Raw genomic sequence first — 24301 nt, forward strand, 5'->3', positions numbered from 1 at the left:
TCGGTTAAGCATCCAGCTCTTGATTTAGGCTCAGGTCATGATCTGACTGTTTGTGAGACAGCCCTGCATCGGTCTCTGTGCTGACAGTGCAGAGCCTGCTTGGGATTCTCTCTCTCTGTCTCTCTCTGACCCTCCTGCCTGTGGTCATGCTCGCTCTCTCTCTCTCAAAATAAACTTAAAAAAAAGTCTCTTATGGTTTGCCTTCCCTCTCTGTTTTTATCTTATTTTACTTTTCCTTCCCTTCCCCTATGTTTATCTGTTTTGTTTTTGAAATTCCACATGAGTGAAATCGTATGGTATTTGTCTTTCTCTGATTGACTTATCTTGCTTAGCATAATACACTCTAGTTCTGTCTATGTCATTGCAAATGGCAAGATTTCATTCTTTTTGATCGCTGAGTAATATTCCATTGTGTATGTATATATACACACCACATTTTCTTTATTCAGTCATCAGTCAGTGGACATTTGGCCTCTTTCCATGATTTGGCTATTGTTGACAGTGCTGCTATAAACATTGGGGTGCATGTGCCCCTTCGAATCAGTATTTTTATATCCTTTGGGTAAATACCTAGTAGTGCAGTTAATTCGACACCCAAAAAATTAATATTCCAGTTAAGAAATGGGCAGAATATATGAACAGATATTTCCCCCAAGAAGACATACAAATGGCTGACAGACACATGAAAAAATGCTCAGCATCACTCATCATCAGGGAGATACAAATCAAAACCACAATGAGATACCTGTCAGAATGGCTAACATTAACAACGCAGGAAACAATAGATGTTGATGTGGATTCAGAGAAAGGGGAACCCTCCCACATTGTTGGTAGGAGTGCAAACTGATGCAGCCACTCTGAAAACAGTGTGGAGGTTTCTCAGAAAGTTAAAGATAGAGCTACCCTATGACCCCGCAATTGCACTACTAGTTATTTACCTTATTATATACTTAGGGTATTCATAAGTATCAGGAAATAATGTATAAAATTAGCAGGGTTAATTATTTTACCCTAGTTTCAGTAGCTTTGAAAATTTTTGCTAACACTTAATTACCATATTAATATTAAATTACTTAAAAATTTAAAAAGATCTTCAAATAGAAAAAATTAAATTGATACTGTTCCATTTAACTCCTAACTTAGAAAATCTTCATACCATACCTTTCTGTTCTGAGAGTGAAATTCCAAAATAATAGTGTAATATTCAAGACATTTTCAAATATTTATCTGCTTTGGTTTAGTTCATATTTTCTAATTTACTTGGATCTGCTTTTTCTCTACAGAAAGTTTTTCACTATAATTTGCATTTATAACTGCTTTGTAATTCACATGAAAACTATTTGATTTGAGGGGCACCTGGGTGGCTCAGTCAGTTGAGTCTACAACTCTTGATTTCTGCTCAGGTCATTATCCTGGGGTTGTGGCATCGAGCCCTGTGTCAGGCTCTGCGCTGGGCATGGAGTCTGCTTGGGATTCTCTCTCTCCCTCTGCCCCTCTCCCCTGCTTGCACGCTTACTCTCTCTCAAAAAAAAAATTAAAGAAAATATTTGATTTGAAGAAGTGTGAACACAAGCAGACTAAATTTTTACACCTTAGGTAATACCTTAATTATTTGAATATCTGTGCTTTCTAATTTTTTTTGCATGTAACTATTGCTTTCAATTCTGTTTTTCTTTCTTTTTTTTTTTTTTGAGACTTTATTTTTTATTTTTTTAAATTTACATCCAAATTAGTTAGCATCTAGTGCAACAATGATTTCAGGAGTAGATTCCTTAGTGCCCCTTACCCCTTTAGCCCATCCCCCCTCCCACAACCCCTCCTGTAACCTCAGTTTGTTCTCCATATTTATGAGTCTCTTCTGTTTTGTCCCCCTCCCTGTTTTTATATTATTTTTGTTTCCCTTCCCTTATGTTCATCTGTTTTACCTCTTAAAGTCCTCATATGAATGAAGTCATATGATTTTTGTCTTTCTCTGACTAATTTCACTTAGCATAATAGCCTCCAGTTCCAGCATGTAGTTGCAAATGGCAAGATTTCATTCTTTTTAATTGCCGAATAATACTCCAGTGTGTGTGTGTGTGTGTGTGTGTGTGTGTGTGTGTGTGTGTATGTATACACACACATATATATACCACATCTTCTTTGTCCATTCATCCATCGATGGACAGTTGGGCTCTTTCCATACTTTGGCTATTGTTGATAGTTCTGCTATAAACATGGGGGTGCATGTGTCCCTTCGAAACAGCACACCTGTATCCTTTGGATGAATGCCTAATAGCGCAATTGCTGGGTCATAGGGTAGTTCTATTTTTAGTTTTTTGAGGAACCTCCATACTGTTTTCCAGAGTGGCTGCACCAGCTTGCATTCCCATCAGTTCTGTTTTTCTTATGTTTTGTGTTTTGATTATTTTAAGAATGTGAAATTAAAACTATTGTTCTAGAAGTTAATATTTGAAAATTTTGTCATTTAAACTATTGCAAATGATGTGATTTATAAGGAACAATAATTATGTTTGAATTTCACTTCCTTTTGAACCTCCTGAGTAAAAAGAATATTAATGAAGTCAGAGCATAAGTTAGGATATGAGTCCGAAATAGATGAAAAGCATTTCTTAATTGCTTTTTCTAACCTTTTTTTCTGACACTGAGCTTTGAATTTGGGATTTTTAAAGATTTCCTGCTAGTTAGAGATCTGTGCCAGTGGGTGTCAGATGAGGCTTAGAGAAAAGTCTGATAGCAGGAATTAGTTTGAATTTCCTGGCCTCCTGGTTAGTTTTGCTCTTCCCTGTCTTGGATCCTGCTTTCTGTGAAATTAGTTAAACTGGTGAATGTGTGAAGAGAATGATTTGATATATTTAGGACTCCAGAGAAGGATTAACAGACCACATCGCTGTATCCGATTCTTGTTGCCTGTTGGTTTCCATAGTGTTTTCTAGCTCTTTACTTTTTTATTGTTCAGAAAGATCTTGAGTTACCCGCAAGTGTAACTTGTTTTCTGTTTAAGCTTTTTGGATGATTTGTATATTTAGTCATAGACAGTAGTGTGTTTTCTTTGTGTTGTCTTAAGTCCTTTAAGCTAGAGACTATAATCAGGAGTGTTTTATTTCACAGTGGCCATTTTATTTATATGAGGAGAACTTAGACTGCTCATTACTTGTTCTGGAGAAAAGTAGAAAGGTGTGGTTACTTCTTTTTGGGAGCTGTGTCCCAAATGTTATTCTAGCCTTTTTAGAGGAATGTTTTGAATATTTTTGGATATCTATATTTGCTGAACGCTTTGCTAAGTGATTCCCATGGACTCCTCACAACGACCCTATAGATTTTGTTCATATTTCTTTTGCTCACAGAACCCATGTGCCCTGGCGCGATGATGTGCAGTTATGCAGAGACGCGTGCAAGGGACCCTTGGCCCTGCGTTGCTGCTTCTGAGCTGTGCAGACATGCTGTCTGCGGGCTTGGGAATCTTGGCTCCTTTCTTCTTTCAGATTTTTATAATTTTTGTTTTTAATCTCCTATATCTTGTTTATACTTTGTTGCTCCTGGTTTTGTATGGGAAAAGATTCCAGAGAATGACTGATTTTGAGACTTAATACATACTCATGCCAGGGAAGGAAATGGTCATGAGGCAGTTGTGAGTGTTCTCATTGTAAATCATGTGAGTGGAGCCCTGTATTGAGTAAACTTCTTCCCCCGTCCTTACCAGGTTACTTTGGCACTTTGTCAGCAGTGAGGGAAACAATAAAGTAAATACTGTAATGCTTAATCATTTTCCTGCTTATAAATGGGCTCATATAAAAAATTCCATTCTGAGAAGCGCATTTTACAGAGCTATTAACTCCTTTGTAAAAAATACGGTGGAAACAGATGGATAGATTGCAAAATAACTTGAGACTCTCAGCATCTTCCCTAGCTCTTCACTTTGAATTTGAACATTTGGATCCTTCAAATTTGGAAATGGTAGATTAAGTGGAAATAGGATTGAGCTTTCTGACATAACTTAATATTGCAGTTGTTTATTTCAATTAAACAAAAGTAAGAAGTCTTTAATGTCCTTTATGTCATTGAGCATTCCTAACCTTGAGGCTTCAGAAAGTGCTTTGACATGTCGGTAGTACTTTTGCCATGAGAAATGTTCAACAAAGAAATGCTTCTCTCCTTCTCTTCTTCCTCCCCCCACCCCCAATAAAATTTCAGCATCAACAAAATCTTCCCTCTGGCCCAGTTTAGTACCAGAAGCACCTAATCACACCATGTCTGCTCTCAAGGTCATACATGTAGTGCTTCTAAATGAGGTGATGTTTACTAAAAAAGTAAATTTAATCTGTCTCTGAGGTTTTATCTTTTTAAAATTCATTTTGCCTTCCAGAAGAGTGTATTGTTTGGAATTTATAGGGCAATTGTAAAACCATCTATCGTGTGCTCTGTGGAGCTCGTTTCCTGTTTCTTCCTTGTCCCCTTGCCTGCTCTTTCTGTTCCTTGATCCTTCTAGTTCACTGATCTTCTCCTGGCTGCTCTTTTGTTATCCTAGGGGCTTTGTATTTCTTAGTCACCCCATTGTTTTACAAACCTTGTCAACAAGATTATTTATCTTACTTTATTAATCTCACGTTGACTTCCTAGACCGGGTTCTTCAGTGGACTTTTTCAGGGCTCCGTTGTTGACTTCTTTGGCAGAAAACTCTGTCTTGTCACGTCATCTTTCTTCTGTTCACCTTCAGATTATTTTTGCCTCTTAGCTCTTTTAAAAAAATTTTTTTCTCCTGCAAAAAGTCAAGAGAACAAATTTGTCTCCTCATGCTGTGGTTGTCACAGGCTCTAAGCTTCTTGGGCTGTGGTCTTAGAAGTGTTAAACTCTGGCTTAGCACACATCTATAAATGCCACTGCAGTAGATAACTCTGAATGTATCATCTGGGTGTGCATTTCTGCCATTCTAGAGCACTTATAGCCTTATGTGACCTGTCAGTCCTGTGCTGTTGTGTGTTTATGTGTGTTTTTGATTTTTGTGTGCCCTCTTAAAGAAACCATGTGGCAACTTGGTTGAGATAATCATAGATTCATACAATTTACGGATAAGAGTGCTTTAAAATGATATCATTTCATCACCTATTTTGCTGGTGAGGAAACAGACCTCAGTGAGTTCAGGGACCGCCCTCACGTCAGACGTTAGTGGGAAGCCTGGGAGAGAATACCCATCTCTGCTTTCTAGTCCAGCATTTTTCGATCCAAGTTGACTCTTGAAAAATTTTCTCATTTCAAATACTTTTGATTAAGGTGTGATTCCTAGTTTCATCCCCATGTCTGGAAGTACGTCACTGGCATAGTAATCATTGCTAAAGAATTCTGTAATTTATGCCAGTGACTATCGATCAAGTGCCTCCTGCATGATGAGGATGCGTTTGTGCTTTGTTGGCATACAAAAGAAGTATCTGAGGTTATTTCTGCCCTCGACAATTTTGAGAACTTAGTTGAATTTATTAAAAATTAACCCAAACTTTCTTTTTTCTTTTTCTGCTGTTTCTTTATATCTTGTGCTTCACCCCCACCTTAAAACATCTTGAATATCTACTCTTACTGCTGTGAGACAAACATACATTGATCTCTAATTGTGTGTCAGGCATGAGTGTTTAGGATGCAGAGTTAATCCCAGCGTCCAGGGGCATGCTGCCTGTGGGCTGGGGATCCAGCTCACAAACCATGCAGTGCGCTTTATGCAGTGATTCTCAACCAGGCCAACTTTGCCTCCCTGTAAGGCATTAGGCAGTGTCCGAAAACGTTTGTCCTTGTCACACTGGATGGGGTGGGGGCAGTGCTACTAGCGTTCTGAGTAGAGGCCAGTGATGCTGTTCAACATCCCACAGTGCATCAGACTGCCCCCCCCCCCCAACCAACAACTACCTGACTCCAAATGTCAGTACTGTCAAGGTTGAGAAACCTAGGTATAGAGTGATCATTGCTATATCCAAAACAGCTACCATGTTCTTGATGTGTTTAGTGCCTGGCACTGTCTCATGATACAGGTGTGGATACATTACTAGTGCCCCTGGGTTGGTTTGGGTGTCTGGGAAGGCTGAGTTGAATCTGGAGGACAAGAAGAAAGGACAGGAAAGGTAAGCAGAGGGAGTGGTGTGGGCAGCCATCTAGAGGTGACAGGGCCATCTGGGGCCCTGCAGGTTGTTCATTATGGCTAGATGTTGAGAGAGAATGCTGAAAGCGAGAGAGAGAGAGAGGGAAGAGAGAGGGAGAGAGAGAGAGGGAACGAACCTCAAGAAGAGGGTGAGGAGGTAGCAAAGGAGAGCCTGGAAGTGGTAGCCTTGTATGTCATGCTAAGGCATTTGGGTCTTTATGTAAAGGCTGTAGGAAACCAAAAAGAGGTTTTAAGTGGATCATCACATGTTCAGATTTGTCTTTTGGAAGGGCAACTTCAGTGTTTCAAGGAGAACTAATTGGAAGGGAGCAACTAGAGATAAGAAATTGACTCAGAGGCTGTTGTACTCATTCAGGTAGGAAATGAGCCTAGACGTTACAGTGGGGGTGGGAAAATGGTTGAATTTCAGAGATACAAGAGAGGTTGAATCTATTCATTGGGTACCAGGGAAGAGAGGATCAAGCGCCGGGTCACTGATCCCTGACTTGGGCAAGCATAGCTAGAACACATGTACCCCTTCCCCAAAGGGAGATGTACAGGTCTGTCAACAGCAACCACATCGGGCTTCAAGCCTGGCATCTTTGGGGAACGCCTGCCCTTCCTGTTGGCGTTGGATGTAACCCCTGTGATGCAGAGGTGAACCTACCGTGTTAGCACATCCACCCACAAAGATAGAGTGAGAACAGGGCCGCTGCGATAAAAACTTATGTGAAGGTGGGGAGAGAAATGCTCAGTAGCTACTATTTCACATTCTGTTGCAGAAGCATAACAGGACCCCTGCGCACTGGCTACAGAGCCAACTCTTTGGTCGGCCAGTTGGGCTGCTTTTGGTTTTGTTCTCAGAGAGGAACTCTTTTGTCCATTGCCCTTTGTGGCTCATCTGGGAGGGTGTATAATTCATGTTTCAGCTCAGATGTCACCTCCTCAGCTTTTATTTGACCTCCCGATATAAAATAGGCAGCCAGTTTTTAATTGCCGCGTTGTAGCTATCAGCTGGACACACATTATCAGCAATGATCTAGTTCATTTACTTGTTTTACTTTTTGTACCCCTTTTCTACTGGAATATCAGGTCTTGAACAGAGGAGGGGATTTGGTGGATGTGTTCATTTTGAGTCATTAATACCTGCAGTGTCTGGCTCACCATGTTTTTTGAAAGGATGGACAAATGAATGAGAAAGATACAGAATGCCGAAAAAGGAACAGGACTTAAAGAGTGGTGTGTGTGTGTGTGTGTGTGTGTGTGTGTGTGTGTGTGTGTGTTTGTTTTACTTTTGGTGGGAGAGAGGAAGAGGAGTTCAGTTTGGATGTAATGGGTTTTAGCAGTATTCAGGTAGAGATGTCCAGGAGGCCGCTGAACACACAAGTGACGCTCAGGAAGGAAGTTGTAGTATAAAACTGGCTAATGTTTACTGAACCCCTTCCTCAGTGCCAGGCGCTGTTCTCAGCCCTTTCCTGATCTTAGGAAAGTGGAGCTGTGTGTACATTTGTGGAAGCAGAAGTCTAAAACGGTGGAATGGGAACATTCGGAGAGTGTGCATGAGAAAAACAATAGGGACAGAATCCCAGGGGACACGGGGCATATGAGAGCCGAGCAGAGAAAGAGGCACCTCTCTGAAGGAACCACCAGAGGGGCAGGGGGAGCTCAGGGAGAGGATGGCATGTAGGAATCCAGGGGAGGGGGTGCAGGGTGGAGAGCTCCCCATCTGTCTCACAGGGATCTGAAAAGTGTCCGTGGACCTCAGGATCAGAGAAGTAACCTGGGGAGAGCTGTTTGAGGAAACCCTGGGGGAAGCAAATAGGTTGAGGGAGAATTTAGTACATGTGCCGCTGAAGCGAGCCCAAGGGTTGGAGAACTTAAAGTTGCCCTTGAGAATAAGCTGGTAGGAGGAAGAGTTTGAAAATGCAGCATGGGGAGGAGATGGCGGCTGTGTGATTCTGAGGGTCCGTTGGCGGGGTGAGAATTGATGGCAGCCAGAGCAGTGGTGGAGGAATGTTCTCAGATACATCTTTTAGCTGCTTTCTTTGTATTTCCTGTGAACCTTTTGATTTTCCTGTTCTGTCATTTTCCCAGCAGAACGGGAGGCAGTAGAAGCTTACCAGCTGCCACACTGCTTCCCTGTTTAGGGTGCGGTGGCAACTGGCCACAGCTTCCATCAGCCCAGGAGCACGGGTTCTAGGGAGAGTCCCTGTATTTCTTTTGCTGGGATCAGCCGTTAGTGTTGTGGTTTTCCTGGTTACTGTGGCTTCACATGATTACGCTTCCACTTATTTCTACCAGGCCTGAATTCTGGTTGCATGAAAGCTATCTTTCAGAAGCCGTCAGGCTACCAGTAGTTAAAATGGCTCAGCAAAGTCCACAGCGGCACACTTAGTAAGGAAACCTGAATTACATATGTAACTTGGGAATTTAAGAATGTACATCAATCTCTTTTTTTTTTTTTTTAATTTTTGCAGTGACAGCCATTAGGTTTCCAACTGAGGAAGTAAAGCTAGTGTTTTTAGAATATGCTGTTCAAATATAAAATATACCTTAGTTTCTTGATGCATGGATGCTAAAACTGTTCACCTTGCTTGATAATTTCTGAATCTATATTGAGATATAGATAATGGAGTCAGGGTATATAGAAAATTATTTTCTAAAATAGTATTTTAGAATAAATACTATTTATTTAAATTTAAACATTTAATTTAGAATAGAAAAGTATTTTCCTCTTTGTTGCCTTTGAGAGAAAATACATTTGACAGAATTAAAAAAAAAATGGCTCCGGACTCTGGAGCCTAAGAAGTTCGTCTCTTTTGAGAATCTGCTTGAAAATGTGAACAAATCACATGAGAGCATGTGAAAAATCTACAAATACAAAAATCTACAAAGTAGTTCTTTGTAGGTTTTCTTTTAAAACTAGCCTGCTCCATCAAGGGTAATAGTTATGCTGTCAGCAGAGTGAACTGTGTTCCATCAGGGTGTCTGGACCAGATGTTTGATTCTTGCCAGAACAAAATGGCCTCCCATCTGGGAAGGACCGGGTGGGGAAGGACCATTCAGGAGGAGAGGGTAGTTGTGCATGTTCTTCAGAGATGGTAAAATTTGGTACTCAGTTTTCAGTAGTACCACTGAGTACATGACAGATAAAGAGTTACTTCACTCCCTCAAAGAATAAACCTCTTGGTGTTACTCAGGTTTTTGTTGTTAGGGCTTCTTTATACTCTTAAAATTCTTTGAAGACCTCAAAGAGCTTTTTGTTTATATAGGCTATATTGATTGATATTTGCTAGATTAGATAGTAGATTGATGTAGATTTTGATATTACATTGATATTTACTACATTGGTAAATGCACAAAATTTACCAGTTCGTCTAAAAATACCAATAAGAAATTCATTAATGCTTACACAACTAGCATGTTTTTATGAAAAATGACTATAGTTTTAAAAATTTATTGAGAAAAAATGGCATTGCTATGCATTTTTGTCAATCTTGTTATAATATCTCACTTAACCGAAGAGAGATTCTTAAATCTGCTTCTGCATTCAGCCTATCATTTGGGATATTTCACTATAAGTCATGAAAGAATGAACGTGAAGAAGGCAAATCATGTCTTAGTATTTCTGAGAAAGTAATGTTCAGCTCATGGACCCTAGAAGTGTTTCATGGACCCCCTGGGGGATCCCTGGGCCACGCTTTGAGAACCACTCGGGTAAACAATATGTTCTTGAAAGCAAAGACCATTGCCTTGGTTTCCTCTTCTATTCCTCGGGGTCTGGTAAATATTCGTTATATTGACTCCTCAAATGTGTTTACTGTTTCCACTTTCCTCTGTAAAAATCCAGAGGAAGGACCCAGCTGGTGAATCAGGATGCCTTCCTCCTTAATTAGTCACAGCGTAAGAATCCATCTCAGGCCTTTGACTCAGCAGCCAGAGAGGTGCCACTGGACTCTTTTCCCTGTGTCTGATGACATTGCAGACTGGTTACAAATCAAGATAAGTAGTTTAGGGAAAAAATATTCTCTTTATAGTACAGTGGGTTCTAGGAAGTCTTGGAGGTTGCTGGGGGAAAGAAGCTAGAATTGTTTCCTAGGAACAGTGGGAAAGTCTCTGTGGAAGTGTTAGGGGCCTGCTGGCGCATGGGATCCACTCTGCTCTCCAGAAAGCATATGTATGTACTCTTCCAGTTTGTAATTTCTGCACCAAGGCAATGGCAGGTGGCCTGAAGAGCGAGTGGGAAGCAGTAATCAGCTCTCCAAGTAACAGCATTCTCATTTGCCAAATGTTATGTTAATGTTTCTCCAAACTTGTGGTAGAAATATGCAAACTTAGACTGAAAATATGCATACTGTTAGTATTAAGTTTTCAGACTTTTGATAAAATGTAGGTAAACAATATCAAAAGGTATCTTAAAAATTATGTAGTAAATTTTGCATAAAACAAATATGTGTACCACTTAGGATATTTACATTGGAGCCAATTTATTTATCAGCTACGTGAGGGAAAATCTTTATGAATATGGTAGCATAAAAGCAGTAGTTTTTGCATTTGACTTGCAAGAAATGGAAGCAGAAACATTTTAAAAACAGCATGATTTTGTTTGCTTTATGTGAATGAGCAGTGGCATTTTCTAACTGCTTGCCTCTTGGGCACATAAATCATCATGGTGCGTTCTTACTAATAGTCTTTGAACTTCTTTCTCTGTCCTTTTCCTCTGGGCCGTATATTGCTGCCTTTAGCGCTTCAGCATGGAGGGGATCTCAAATGTCATTCAGAATGGCCTCCGCCACACCTTTGGAAATTCAGGTGGAGAGAAACAGGTGCTCGGTTATCCTTATTTTCCTCATTCTCTGCTTTTTTCATTCCCTGTGTAAGTGAAGGTCCTGAAAGCTGGCACTTGTACTAATTTACTAAGACTGTTGCTTAAAAGGGAGAAGTGAAAGTTCATCATATCTCTAGTCCTGATAATACATAGGATTTCCCTTTAGGAAACAGCACTTTTCAAATTGGGCAACAGACTAAATGCATTCTTAGTACATGTTTTAGAGCTCCATTTTCCACTGCCGTTAAAGAAATTGCATTGACCTCATGAGCTGCATGTCTAGAATATATAACTAAACCAGAATATGCTACTGTAATTCTAAAAGTCTGAGAAACAAGATGTCATTTTAGGGGGAAGAAAGCTGATCTCGGTATCTTTCTGATTAGAGTTCTAGGTCAAACAGGTTGATAAGAGTATATCCTACCTCCTTTTCAATGAAATTCAGGTGCTTCTAAGGTGTATCGTGTAGCAGCCAACTCAGTTGTCCGCCGAGTGAGGCACGAGACGTGATTTATACAGAATTCTACCTGGCTGTAAATACACCCGCAGTCAGATGTGTGGCTGTTTTGTATAATGACTTAGGGAGGATCATGAACACAGGAAACGCATCTACATTAATGAGTGTGCTTAAAATTACTTTTCACAATTTGAAATTTTCACTTCAAAAAGGAAACCTCTCACATTAGCTCAAGCTAATTTGAGCCTAGGATTTTTACTAAAAGATAATTTCTGTATTGCTCAAGAAGGGAAACAGTCGATATCAAACAATCCTTCACACTGATGTTTACAGCTCCAGTGAGGGATGGTCGAAATTTCGTTTTTCTTCTGGCCCCTCTCACCTGTCTCAGATGCTCAGGACGGCAAAGTAACTTCCAAAGTGACCCACACGTGGGAAGCCCGAGAGCGTGGTCAGAGAGCGTGCTCGAGGGGGCGCAGCTCCCTGATGCTGTCAGAGTCCCGCTTCCCTGACGCGCGCTGTTCGTGGAGCCCCATGGGGGCTGGCTTCCTGCTTTCTGTGTATTCACGAGGAAACATTCAGTTCCACAACGGGGTATCAGCTTGGAGAAGTCTACACCGAAAAGTTGGTGGGAATTGTTTCCTAAACACGGAATAATTATTCACTTTCCTACTTCCCTGTACGTAGGGAGCCAGTTCTTACTAAACCATTTTACCTTGTTTTTTGATTATAAGATCACTCAGGGGTGAAATCACTCAAGGAGGGTTAGGACTAGAGCTGAGATTTAGGACAAGAACTAAATAATGGGTGGGTCTGAAAAGATTCTAAGTGAGAACAGTGGCTCTCCAGATGAACACAGGCAGACCACACTGAGGTAGATAGTTTTGGTAGAGTGGCCAGAATAGGGACATCTGGACAGTAAATTTTACATTGTGCTTCCATGGGATGTAGCTACAGGCCATAACTGGTACTTGTGAGCCTTCACGGGAGTGAATGAGGCACTTTGTCTAGGTATCAGACGTGAATTTTCATCATTCACCAGGCCATTCTCTCCTTTCACTTTTCTCTTTTCCTTTAACGCCTTTAAACTTTGAAACTACTTACAAGTAATTTGAAATAATAATAATAATACACCTCTAAAATCATTTGGGTACGTGTGTCTATGTCAGCTTCTGGAAGAAGCTGGTGTGTTTTTAAGTTGTCAAGTTATCCACGTGACCATTTTGTTCAACCAGAAAAAAATGGTCTGAAACAGAATTATTTGGCTGTTGGGAATTATTTGGTCATGCAGAACTGTTGCAACTATGTCTTCAGTTTTAAATTACTCTTTTCCAAGTATGTTGGAAATAATGCAAGGAGATTGTTAGATAAGGCTTTACTTTAAAGATGAACAAATTGTAAAGACCACCCTCAGGCCTACTTTTGTGAAATTTTCAATACTTGAAAGGTAAAAATATGTTTATGTTAATGTTGGGTTTGTGTGAAGCAGATGGAGGTAGGCAAAAAATACAGAGACAGCCGAGATAGTAAGATACCTGTGTTCCATATTAAAGAAGCTCATGTTTCATGTTACAAAACAGACCTGTAGTAACTGTATCGAAGTTTTACAGATAAGGTCATTCTGATTTAAGTGACATTTTTTTTTTTAACTTGGCAGTACTTGACGACAGTCATTCCTTACGAGAAAAAAAATGGACCACCATCTGTTGAAGATCTTCAGATATTAACAAAAAGTGAGCAGAACCAAAATGAAACTGTTACTTTATTTACTTTTGCTGATTCTGAATACTGATTTTGGTTGGTTGATTGTTGCTATGTTTTATTTTGTCAATTGGGGATAGTAAATGACAGATGTCGTCATTTATTGAGAATGAGACCATAAATGCCTGTACCATCGAACGTGACACTGAATTCCGAGTTGATTTGTACTTTTTGTACTTTTTCTTACCTTTTGAAATACTTACAAGCTGAACTTTTTTTTTTTGTTTAAATTTTTTTTTTTTTCAACGTTTATTTATTTTTGGGACAGAGAGAGACAGAGCATGAACGGGGGAGGGGCAGAGAGAGAGGGAGACACAGAATCGGAAACAGGCTCCAGGCTCTGAGCCATCAGCCCAGAGCCTGAGGCGGGGCTCGAACTCACAGACCGCGAGATCGTGACCTGGCTGAAGTCGGACGCTTAACCGACTGTGCCACCTAGGCGCCCCTACAAGCTGAACTTTTGAGGAAAAAAGTGTAACTTGATTCTCCATCATCCCTTGTATGTTTAAGAACATATCATTTATCAATAGATAAGGTGCTTCATGGATCTTATGTAAATACGACTGTCAGTAAGTCAATAGGAAAGATTTAGAAAGTGGCCGAAAATATTCTCCTTTCTTAGGAACGTAGAACCCAAAGTAATAGTCATAAGCAGAATATAAATTGATAGTAATATTTTAAGAATATTCATTCAGCAAATATTAAAAAAGGCCTATTCTGTGCCAGGCTGTGTTCTGGGCATTGAGATACTTTAGTGAACAAAGCAGACAAAAATACTCCACCTTCAAGAGGCTTGCATTTTAAAATAATTTGTGAGACCTAAATATACATTCTACTGATTCTGTCTTACGATAGCCATAAATGAGCAATGAATTCTGGTTCTATCCCTGTTATTTACAGTAACGTCCTTGGATGTTACTTTTCCCTCTCTTGGTCAGAATGAAAAACAAAGGTAAACATATTTGCTGTGTTTCCCTCATAGTAAATAAATTAACATATGTGTGATTTGGGGTAAGTCAATTACTGAGCTTTGTTTTCCTTGAAGGGACTGGATTTGCTGCTCTGTTAACTGTTGATTAAAGAAGGAACCAAATAAGAGGGAATCACAGGAATGCCTCTTGTGACGATACCTATTTTGGAATTTAGGGATATGGAGGTGTGGTTGTCGTGAGCATAAGCTGCCTGCCTGTCTCCTTCTACCTGAAGTTGTTACTCTTTCCTTTGGTGAACGATACTTTCAAAACATTTTATACTAAGATACAGGTAAATCAAGTGATGCCAGCCAGTCTGAAATAGAAAATGAAGAAATTAACTGGGTGGCCTGCCCTCTGATTTTCTAGACCAACCCATGAAGTTATGAGTGTCCAAGATCACACAGGGGAATGCTTAATTACAGGGCTGGGTCTTTTAATTCCCAGTCCACTGTACTTTTTAAGAATGTTAGCCTATGGCACGTGATTTTATATAGAACTGAAAACCAATCTAAAACACGATGGGAAGCAGGAATACTGAACACAGTTGCCCTCTGAGAAGGGAACATAAATATTGCCTGGACGCCAGGAATTACTGAAAGACCTTGGATTCTCAGAGCATAGACAGACTTGGCCAAACAAAAGACATCATAATTCCCACATCAGAATGTCTTCAGGCTGATCCTTAGATGATACCTTTGTAGATGGCACAATTTGGAATCTCTGAGTAGACATGTAGGGGGTGTGAAGGAATGCCCAAGTTAGTGTGAGTTTCCCTTTGAAGTAAAAGCAGTTAGCTCCTCAAAACTTGGGGGAGAACCGGAGCCTCTACCACTGCCGCCCGTCGATGTTCACGGCGGAAGCCCGGGGAGACGGTTGCAGCGTTTATGGTTGTTCAGCCTTCCTCATGAAAGCTCCTGGAAGTACAGTAGCAACAGTAATAAGAATCAGAATACCGTTAGTTGTGTTAATAATAATGGCTAATGCTTACACAGCATATATTCTGTGTTGGGCACTATTCTCAGTCCTTCACGTCTGCATTAGTAACTTGATAATCACAAGCAGCCTTGGGGACTGGTCTGATGACTATGCTCATGTTACAGATGAGGAACTTGGTGCACCGACTGGTTAGGTAACTTGCTCAGCGCGCCCACAGCGGGGAAGTGGTAGAGCGAGGGTTTAAGCCCAAGCAGACGCCATGTTGTTCCGTCGTATGCCTGGGGAAGCAGGGCAGCCTTCTCCCCCGGGTGCTCCGGGGACAGTTTGAGGTGGCAGCCACTGTGAAAGTGTAGCATTTGTTCATGTGTTTCTGTACCTGCGTGGTCGAGATTTTTAAGCCCCCCAGCAGCTGATCTTGCTATTTGGCTTTGCTTGGAGATAAAATTGTCCAAGATGCCCCTTGAGGATGAGGTCGATTCACCGGGCTTCCTCTGTAGTACAGGGGCAGGCAGTGCAGCTGGGTGCTGCTTCAGTGAGGTGTGCTCTTTATTTTGGCCTTTGAAAGTTTCCAAGAAGGCTGACAGACATACTCCTTGGAGAAGGTGGCTCACTAGTCATTTGAGAGTTTCTCCCGCTTGTGAGATGTGCAGACTGAGGGTCTCCTGCTCCCCAGAGCTCACGGAAGTGCTCATGGTGGTACCTCGCTTTCCAGTATTTATTACGACAGACTTGAGGCTCTGGGTAAATAGCCCAATTCTTTGCTGGTTCCACTGTCTGGATGTTTTATACCTGGGAGAAGTTTCCGGTAACAGGAATGTTCTTACTTGGATAAGGGCTTACTCAACGACAGTACATTCTTGAGCATTTGCAGTTGTTGTTTAGCGTGCAGAAAGTAATCACTAATTTGTATGAATTGATTATGCCTGATAATTAATGAAGGCTACAGTGTAAATGAGATTTGCTCTCTGAGTTTGAAATTGTTGCCCTGTCTTTCTCTCCTTCATTTTGCAGTTCTTCGTGCCATGAAAGAGGACAGTGACAAGGTTCCGAGCTTGTTAACTGATTATATACTGAAAGGTGAGTTTTATAATGGTGTATGTGCGATGGTTGGGAAGTTCTGATCAGTCGATAAATGCATCATTGTCTTGTTAATAGATAAGAAAGTAACTTCCAAATGCACTTTTATCATTCTCATTTGTGCCGAGTGAGGATAGATGCCTGGCTTACTTATGCTACTCACATTATGAATTATGGTTATATAGAATGCAACTTTTATTTGGGATCTTGAGCTGGAAGTAATTTCCACAGCTCAGCTTTAGTAAGCAGGGAGACAGGCAATGGAGGAAATATGGAGACGTTCCCACAATTATGTGTCTCAGGTATTGACTGACACAGGGTGGGGTTCAGTAGGGTGGTGTCTGCCATCGTGGGGACAGTAGAGAAGGACAGATCATGAGGATGGATGAAAGAGGGGACAGTGAAGTCAGAGAACAGTCCCTCAGGGATTTGTTGTAAGGGAAAGGAATGGGAGGGAGAGAAAGAATGGATTTTCATCAACTAGGACAGTGAAAAATGAACCATAAATTTTAGTGAGATCAAGATCACAGGTTGGGAACAGTGATGAGGCAAAGGAAGGTCATTCGAGAAGTTAATGAGGTTACTAACTTTGCTGAGGAAGGAGCAAAATTTGGATAATAAAGAGGGAACTGATGAACTTATTTAATTACAGGCAAAACTAACACTTTTCAGTGAAATTATTTTTTATAAAGCAGCAGTTATTCAGGTGACATTTTCTAAGCATCATGAAATGCATCCTATAGTATATGATCCAATATTGAGAGCAGTCCTCTTCTGGGAACATTTTTCTTTGGGTTCTCTCCGTCAGTGTTTCTGGCTGAACATAGGAAGGTTGGGATTTCTGAGATGTTAGGTAACTCAGATGGCACATTTCTTCAACCACAGCTTCATAAAGAGGGAACCTCAGTAGAATATACTGGGAGCTCAGAGTGAGTGACACATTAAGTGTCACCTGTGATTGAAGTGGAGCCAGTCATTAGTAGGTTAGGGGTGTGGGGGAGGGGGTTGAAAGAAGAGATTGAAATGTTTTAATAAGCCATGTTCTTCTGATGGAGGGCTTTTACTTCCTATTACATTCCAGTTTCTTTCTTTTTCTTTTTCTTTTTCTTTTTAATACCTGACATCTTTGTTTGCTTTTATGTTGTGCTAGCACTGGTATGAAAGCTGGATTGTTCTGAGGTTTGTTCTTGTAGATGTGACACAGGAATGAGATGAACATAAAGAACATGTCTCAGGTTTTAATTATAGCGGGTCCCTGGGGCACTGCCGTGGGTGCCAAAGATAGAATGAGCTTCTGAAGCATTCTCTAGCTATTTTCTCATTTGACCGGCATGGAAGAATTTTATGACCCAGAGAACAGAGTCGTCTGGGGGCAAATGATGTTTAAGTGCTTCCTCTGAAAACCCAGGCCTGTAACTGTGAACCTATACCGCGTGTCTTAGGGAAGCAGCACTTACCTAATTCTGTTCCTCAGGCTCAGGCCACAGGTTCCAGCCTGTGAGCCCAGCCCGTCTAGACTGTACCTGTTCTCCGGAGCTGCTTGTGTGCATGTGTTGTGGCTTTGCCTCGGCTCTACGAGGACTGGGTGGAAAAGAAGCGAGGGTGCAGACCACAGTGGTGACTCTGCACCCCGGACAAGTGAATGGGTGTGTGGAAGCTCAGAGGTGTTCAGTCGCGTGGGAAGGTGTGGATGGGGGGTGATGGAAAATGCTCTCTTCCACCCATCCTGGAAGTCCACAGCCGGTTAGCAATTGCTCTACCCCGAGGGCCACTAGAACGCTGGCCTGGCAGTGGTTTCTGCTCAAGGGAGAACTTTCCTTCTGCTTCCTTGGTGGGACTTCCTCATAGTTGTTTTTACACTGAAGACTGTGGCTTGGCTGCTGAATATACCAGCTTAATTTAAACGCAAAGGTCTGAAACGAAAGAAGGTGCAAAAGTGGCCTCATTTGGCCTAAGAAGGATGGGAGGGATGCTGTGTGGGCTCCCGAGGCTTTTCCTCACATGTGCTTCTTTACCCTGCCCTCCAGGCTCTGCCTGAGGCTGCAGTGTGGGCGTGGTTGCTGCCATGCGCATGCGGAGACTTGAGACTTCTTTCACTTACGGGGGAGCCTCTGCTGTGGTACAAGCCGCACGGTATAGGGCGAATGTTATGGGCTCTTCGCTCTACGTGATATCCTGAGAGACATGGCCTTTTGGTATCTCATTTCTGGGCAATTTTAATACATGTGTCGTGAGAGAACTCTTCTCTGTTGGGTGTAGCCTTCTAAAAAAAAAAAGTTGCTACTGTAGATCCTTGCATTAATATTGACTTCTCATTATTTGTGTATTTTTATATACATGTAAGATGTATATAAAACATGTATGGATCTTGTGTAAATGTATGCAAAACCTGCATTTCTGTTTACAAGTTCTTCTTCTTCCTCTAGTTCTGTGTCCTACATAAGGCGTCAGGCCAGGAGCGGCTTTCCCTTTCGTGGACCACAGGCTAGATTTCCTATGGCATTGTTCCGAAAGCTGGCTACCATCCCCTTCCTGCTGTTGGAGACCACACACGCGAACTTGGGTTTGTGACTCAGTGTTACTTACTAGATCACGCTTTCACTAATTCTTTATATCACGAACCAAGAGAAGTATGGCACGGTTTTGAATTCTAAGGGTGTTTTTTTTTTTTGTTAAATGCTAAGGGTTAGGAGCTCTTCTCTCCTCCGACTTTGTAGAGGAAGGGGGAGCAGTATCTGCGCAGGTGCAGTCATATTTTTCCTGAACTGACTGTAGGCCCAGCTGAGTTTTGCGGCTTTCTAGATCTGAACTGCACCGAAGAACTTGTTGAAAGCATGGAGAGAGTCCTACTGTGGCCGTTCTTCAGTGATGGCAAGAACCCACACTGATCTTTCTGAGGGAACTGTGAGGATCAATCTTACCTACCAGTATTGTCCAGGGAGACGGACGCTGAAGCGTGGGCTGTTCTGGGAAGATGCTGTGGCGAGCGTCGCCGGGCCCTGCCGGGGAGGACGGACGGGCTGCCGCGCTTCACCACTGTCCCAGCTGTAACCATTAAGTGGCCATTCGCTTTCAGAATTTTGTGTTAAAGATACAAGACGCGTAAATGTTTTGCTTCACGTGTCTGTGAAGAAGTGTCCTTTCAAAGGAGGTTGTGTCCTTTAAGGTGCTTACCTGTGTGCTGCAGCCTCGCCCCGCTCCCACTCCGGTTGTGTTTCACTCACGCCTGCTTGTCTTCCTGAAGTCCCAGTTCTGGAAGCAGCGCCTCACCCGTACATCACTGGTCACGAAACACTTTGGCCAGTTCCCACCAAGTCATTGCCATTTAATAAATGTTGGGAAAAAGGGTGATACGTGCTTGAGAGACTTTTTGTTGTGTTTCTTACAAGACTTCTTCCCTTGCAGGGCTAGATTCTTCCCTTTACCGTTCTACATATTGTCACTACAGTGTGTGAGCTGGCGAGACCCTGATTAGCTTCATGATGGTGAGGAGGGTTGAGGGCGACTTTTCCAGATTGTCCCAGGCTGCTGTGGAAGGACAGAGTTCTGCTCATTTCCTGGGTCTGTGAGGCATTCCCAGCAGCTAAGGTAGCTTCCTTCCTTAGACAACATGAGTGTAGGAGGAGTTAGAGAGGCCCTGTCAGGGGTCTTTAGAATTCCACTTACACGTCTGTGAGCATATGGGCCCATCCATATTCCTCAGTCCACCTGGTAACTGGGACACCAGAGCTGCAAAGGCAGTAGCTCAGTTAGGACTTGGATGCCAGCTCGGCATCTCAGCTGTTACCTAGGAATGTGCAGAACTCGACCTGGTTCCTTGTTTTTTTTTTTTTTTTTAAGGTTTTAAGTAATCTCTACGACCAGTGTGGGGCTCGAACCTGGAAATTGAGTCACATGCTCTACTGACTGAGCCAGCCAGGTGCCCCGAAATGGTCCCTTGTTTTATTAATGCTTTATTTGATAATGAATATGTGAGACTTACTAGCTCCTTGCCCTTGAATTGATGAATTGCATACTTATATACAGTAATAACCTAAATTGATCCAAATTTGTAAAAACTTTACCTGTACTAAGGAAATACCACTTTAGAGGGCATACTACAGAGTCAGAAGTCCTTGAGGATGTGTTTTTTGGGAAGAGATTCAACAATTGTCTTTTTATAGTTCATTCTTAAGCTGATCCTTCTGAAGTATATGAAAAGATATTTTTTCAGCTCACAGTCCCCTTGTAAGAAGATTTCTCTGATTTTGCTTGATAAACTCTTTCTTCTTCAGTGGTAGACTCCCAATGTTTCCCACCTCAACCCTTCTCACACCCATGATGAGATGATACCAGTGAGGAGATGAGCACATTTCTGATTTGTGACTGGCAACACGTAGGCTTCTAAGTCTCCCTCAGAGCAAGTGTCGTGGGCCATAAACCCCAAGGTGGGATTTCTTACAAAGATTCCCAGGGCAAGGCCGCCCTCTGAGGGCAGGCCGGCGGCTGCTTGGGACGCTGGAGAGTCAGCCGACTGACCACCTTACCACAAAAGGACGATTTGTCCTTTGGGTGATTTAGATTCAGGGTGTTTATCTGTTGCCAAGAACCAAGTCGCAAATAATTCCCTCACAGCTTTGGTTTTTGAAGAAAAAACAAACTGTAGAACCACAGTGCACTCCAAGTGCCATAGATCTATTTTATTTTTCAGGAAATTAGATTTGTTTTTCTTTTACAAGAGCACAACAGGAACCAAAGTAAAAGAGTAATAGATACAGCACTCAGGATAAATCATATCTTTAAAATAATAAAAATTTACACCTTGTCCTATATCCTGTTAGTATTTTCATAATATGGCCATGATTGAAAAAACAAAAAGCAAGCATTTACAATTTTTTTTGATAGAGATTTTTATGCCAGGAATGGATTAAAACTTTATACTAATCAGGCTGATGTAAATCTATTTTGGTAACATCGTATCATTAACAAATTTATTTTGGAAATAGATAAAAATATTGCCCCTTGATAATAAATCTTTTTTTTTCCTTTGATGCAAACAGCTAGAACACCTTTTTCTTTTCCTTTTGATATTCTAAGACAAAAAAAAATGGTTAATCTTCAGATTAATAAATTAGGTCATTATAATAATAAATTAATTTTTTTTTAAAGTTCAGCAACCTCTGTCCAAGTATTTACAACAATACTTGAAAGTTCCTTTACAAAACAGAACACATTTTCTTTTCACATTAAGCATACTGGGTATCTGTGTCTTTCTCAACAAGCATTTTAAAAAGAAAAATCAATGCACAAATGGGTAATTAGTATAAAAGTGCTGAGAGCTGTTTGAAAAGTTAACACTATAGGATACAGTCAGTTATATTTGAGGCAAACTACAACAGACTTCCAGCTTATTATGGACAATATTCCAGTAGTTGTTTCAAACAGTTGTTTGAAGAAAAAAAAAAAAATCCAGGAGCTGATTAGTGATGCAGATAACCTGCCGTCGATGTTTCTGGCCAGTGAGCAAATTGAAAACCAACAGAAAGCAGATCCGAATGAGGAAGAAGATTTTAATAAAGGAATACCTTCTCCATCGCAGGTGTGATGCTGACTGCACAAGGCATGTGCACACTCACACTCACACACACTCAACACACACATCTTTCTTCCCAGTTAAACTGCAGGTAGAATAAAATTTTGTGTTATTAAAAATTTGTAAGTGATCAAAAGCATTGATATGGAATGCCTGTTTGTCTTTGTTCTGGTTAAAATCTCATAAAAATACATTCAACAGGAAAACATAAATTGTATGTGTATAAATATATATGCATATATATATTATATACACACGCACACAAATACTTTCGTTTTTTTTTGAAGCATAAGATAGTTACATAAATATTCCTATAATTGCTAAAGTTTAAGGAGGCATATTTTTTTTCTGAGCTTCAACAAAGGTGCTTGAATAATATACAATTAAAATGAAGTAGTTTCTATTTTGTAGAATCAGTATAATAATAAGGAAAAAAAAATCCCCAAACAGTCCTTTTTAAAAGTTTCTTCTTAAGCTAGAGCTTCAACAAAAACTATGAACAACCAACAACAGAACAAAGCAACAACAGACAGTGAAGTACAGCCCCTGCTGGAAAGACCTGGCGCCTTCGCCCTCACCCTCCTTCCCGCCGCGCCGTGGTGAGGGGCTCCAGTGCTCGCGTCAAGAAACCGCTTCCGTCGTGTTCACTCGCTGACTCTGCTAGGAACTGGCTGATTGGCTTGGAAGAAAACAAAAGCAGCAAAAAGTCTAACTGTATCTATCCTTAATAACCTGCGTCAGAGAAATGCCACGACACATTTCTCTCGCCTCCTCCCCGCCTACCGTGGCTGTGACTGTATAGAAAAGAAACTCGTGGCTTTAGACCAGGGATGGCTATCAAAAGGTTCTGGTGTGCTGTTTGGCAGTCCTAAGGTGGCTACGGCAGCTGGATCACAAGGCCTTTGTCTCCCGCTCATTCGGGCCTGGGCTTTGCCGCAACCCGTGGCAGTCTTCGGAGTGAGACTTCGGAGCAAGCATCCTCTGGGCCGCTCAGCTGCTTTTATTACACTGGGTTTCTCCCCGAGCCAAGCTGACCAATTTGCCTTCCCAACACCACCCTCCCATCTCCCCAACCAAACTCGCTGTCCCCCGCCCCCAAACACCTCTACAGCTAGATTACAAGCAAATACATCTTAGCAACTTGAAAAACTTTGGTTCTAAGAAAACACTTGGTCAGTGATCTTGAGGAGAGTGGGAATGTTTGTTCTGCACACTGCTGAAGACAGAGCCCGTCCCGGTAAGTTCTTAGCGCTGTATGTCAAGTCACAATCCAAAATGATCCACTAAGCAAGTGCACAAATTCTAGTTTACTTTTCAAAGCAGATTTAGTCGTCGTCTGTCTTTCAAAACCTCATCGGCATTGCCTTTCTTCACACTGTCTGGTAGAAATTATCTGCCTGGAGGTGGTTCTGTTTCTGCATGCTGTAGAAGCCGCTGAATCTTGCATCTGGTTCGGCAATCCTTAGCATTCTCTGGGAACTGTCCGCTGGGACTCTGCTTCCTTTCTTGCAGTCCACAGACACCAGCTGATTATTTAAGGAAGAAGGCTAGTTGATGAGAGGAGAGGAAAAAAACCCACAAAGAATTAGCTATTTCACAGATCTTCCATTAACAAATTTCGTACCCGATTCAAGGGAGGTAACAGCTTCGCGGGACACTGACGGGCCCGCTGGCTGTGGGGTTTACGTCCTGTTCTAGTACCAATGGTAGTTTCGTGAGGGATACTGACAAACTGTGTTTAAAAGTGAAATGGTCAATAAATTACGTCAGGCTTGCATCACAGGAACTGAGAAGAGAGTCTGGTGAAGCGACGTAACTATTTTCAAATCTGTAAAGCGCAGACTCATGCTTAAAAGGGTTGAAGAAGTCGTCACTGGCCAGGCAGATTTTAAGATAAACACATGATTTTAAATCACTTGCTGGGTAAAAGCATCATCACAGGCTGGGCCAGCCCCATTCTGCATCTAGCCGCTCTACGCACGTTATGAGCTAGTCTCTCTTCCCAGGTTTGTACATTGGGGACCGTATCCTGACCCCGTGTGTGCCCAGCAAAGGCTGCGCCCAACATGTACATGTTGAAAAAAAAGGGGCAGAAGCATCTGATGGGAATTTCACATGGACGAGTTCTCTAGATGATTAACTGGATTAAAATAATTATTCAAGCTGTTTTTTCAATTCGTAAGGGTGTAGGAATTTTTTTTTCTTTTCTTTGGAAAAAAACTGAATGCAAAAAGTAGACTTAGGGTTGGAAAGAGTCCTTATTCTTCCTTTAATGAAAATGAATTTTCTCAGTCTTTGAGATAGGCTAATTTGACAATAAATATTCTTTCTCCCTCAATATGAAATGTGTCTCTCTCTGCCTGGTCTAGTTAGTAGTAGTTACAGTCTCTTCAGGATCTTCTGCTACCTTTCCCCTATGCGCTTGCCCTGGACATGTCTCCCTGTCCTTTGGAGTTCTGTATGCACTCATGACACTCTAGTTCCCCTGTCGCCCATGCCTGAGAGCTGTCACCCTGCCACCAGGACTTCTTTCCCAATTCTAAGTGGATAGACCACTGAGAAGAAACTCAAA

At 41.5% G+C, this 24301-nt stretch overlaps 2 protein-coding genes across 5 annotated transcripts in view; one reads left to right on the forward strand and one right to left on the reverse strand.

Moving 5' to 3' along the window:
* The window catches only part of FEZ2 (fasciculation and elongation protein zeta 2), a 43535-nt gene extending 24027 nt beyond the window's left edge, over positions 1 to 19508 (forward strand). Inside the window, exons 6-10 of one of the 4 annotated variants that reach the window (XR_006960313.1) lie at positions 10870 to 10950; positions 13067 to 13142; positions 16092 to 16157; positions 18584 to 18720; positions 18933 to 19508. Coding sequence is in view for 2 of the 4 variants with exons in the window: in XM_047069488.1 (XP_046925444.1) it covers positions 10870 to 10950; positions 13067 to 13142; positions 16092 to 16157; positions 18584 to 18600 (240 nt within the window). In the remaining 2 variants the exon portion in view is untranslated. Of the gene's footprint in view, positions 1 to 10869; positions 10951 to 13066; positions 13143 to 16091; positions 16158 to 18583 lie in introns of all 4 variants that reach the window. The other 3 variants (XR_006960314.1, XM_047069488.1, XM_047069489.1) reach the window with 3 other exon arrangements.
* A 1307-nt stretch (positions 19509 to 20815) lies between these two features.
* CRIM1 (cysteine rich transmembrane BMP regulator 1) overlaps positions 20816 to 24301 on the reverse strand; it is a 192472-nt gene continuing 188986 nt past the window's right edge. Inside the window, exon 17 of the mRNA XM_047069487.1 lies at positions 20816 to 23276. Coding sequence (XP_046925443.1) covers positions 23100 to 23276 — 177 coding nt within the window. The 3' untranslated portion in view covers positions 20816 to 23099. The remainder of the gene's footprint in view (positions 23277 to 24301) is intronic.

This window comes from Lynx rufus, unplaced genomic scaffold, assembly GCF_022079265.1.
Source record: "Lynx rufus isolate CCGP_SWC_20201006 ecotype Redwood Valley unplaced genomic scaffold, mLynRuf1.p SCAF_8, whole genome shotgun sequence".
NCBI lineage: Eukaryota > Metazoa > Chordata > Mammalia > Carnivora > Felidae > Lynx > Lynx rufus.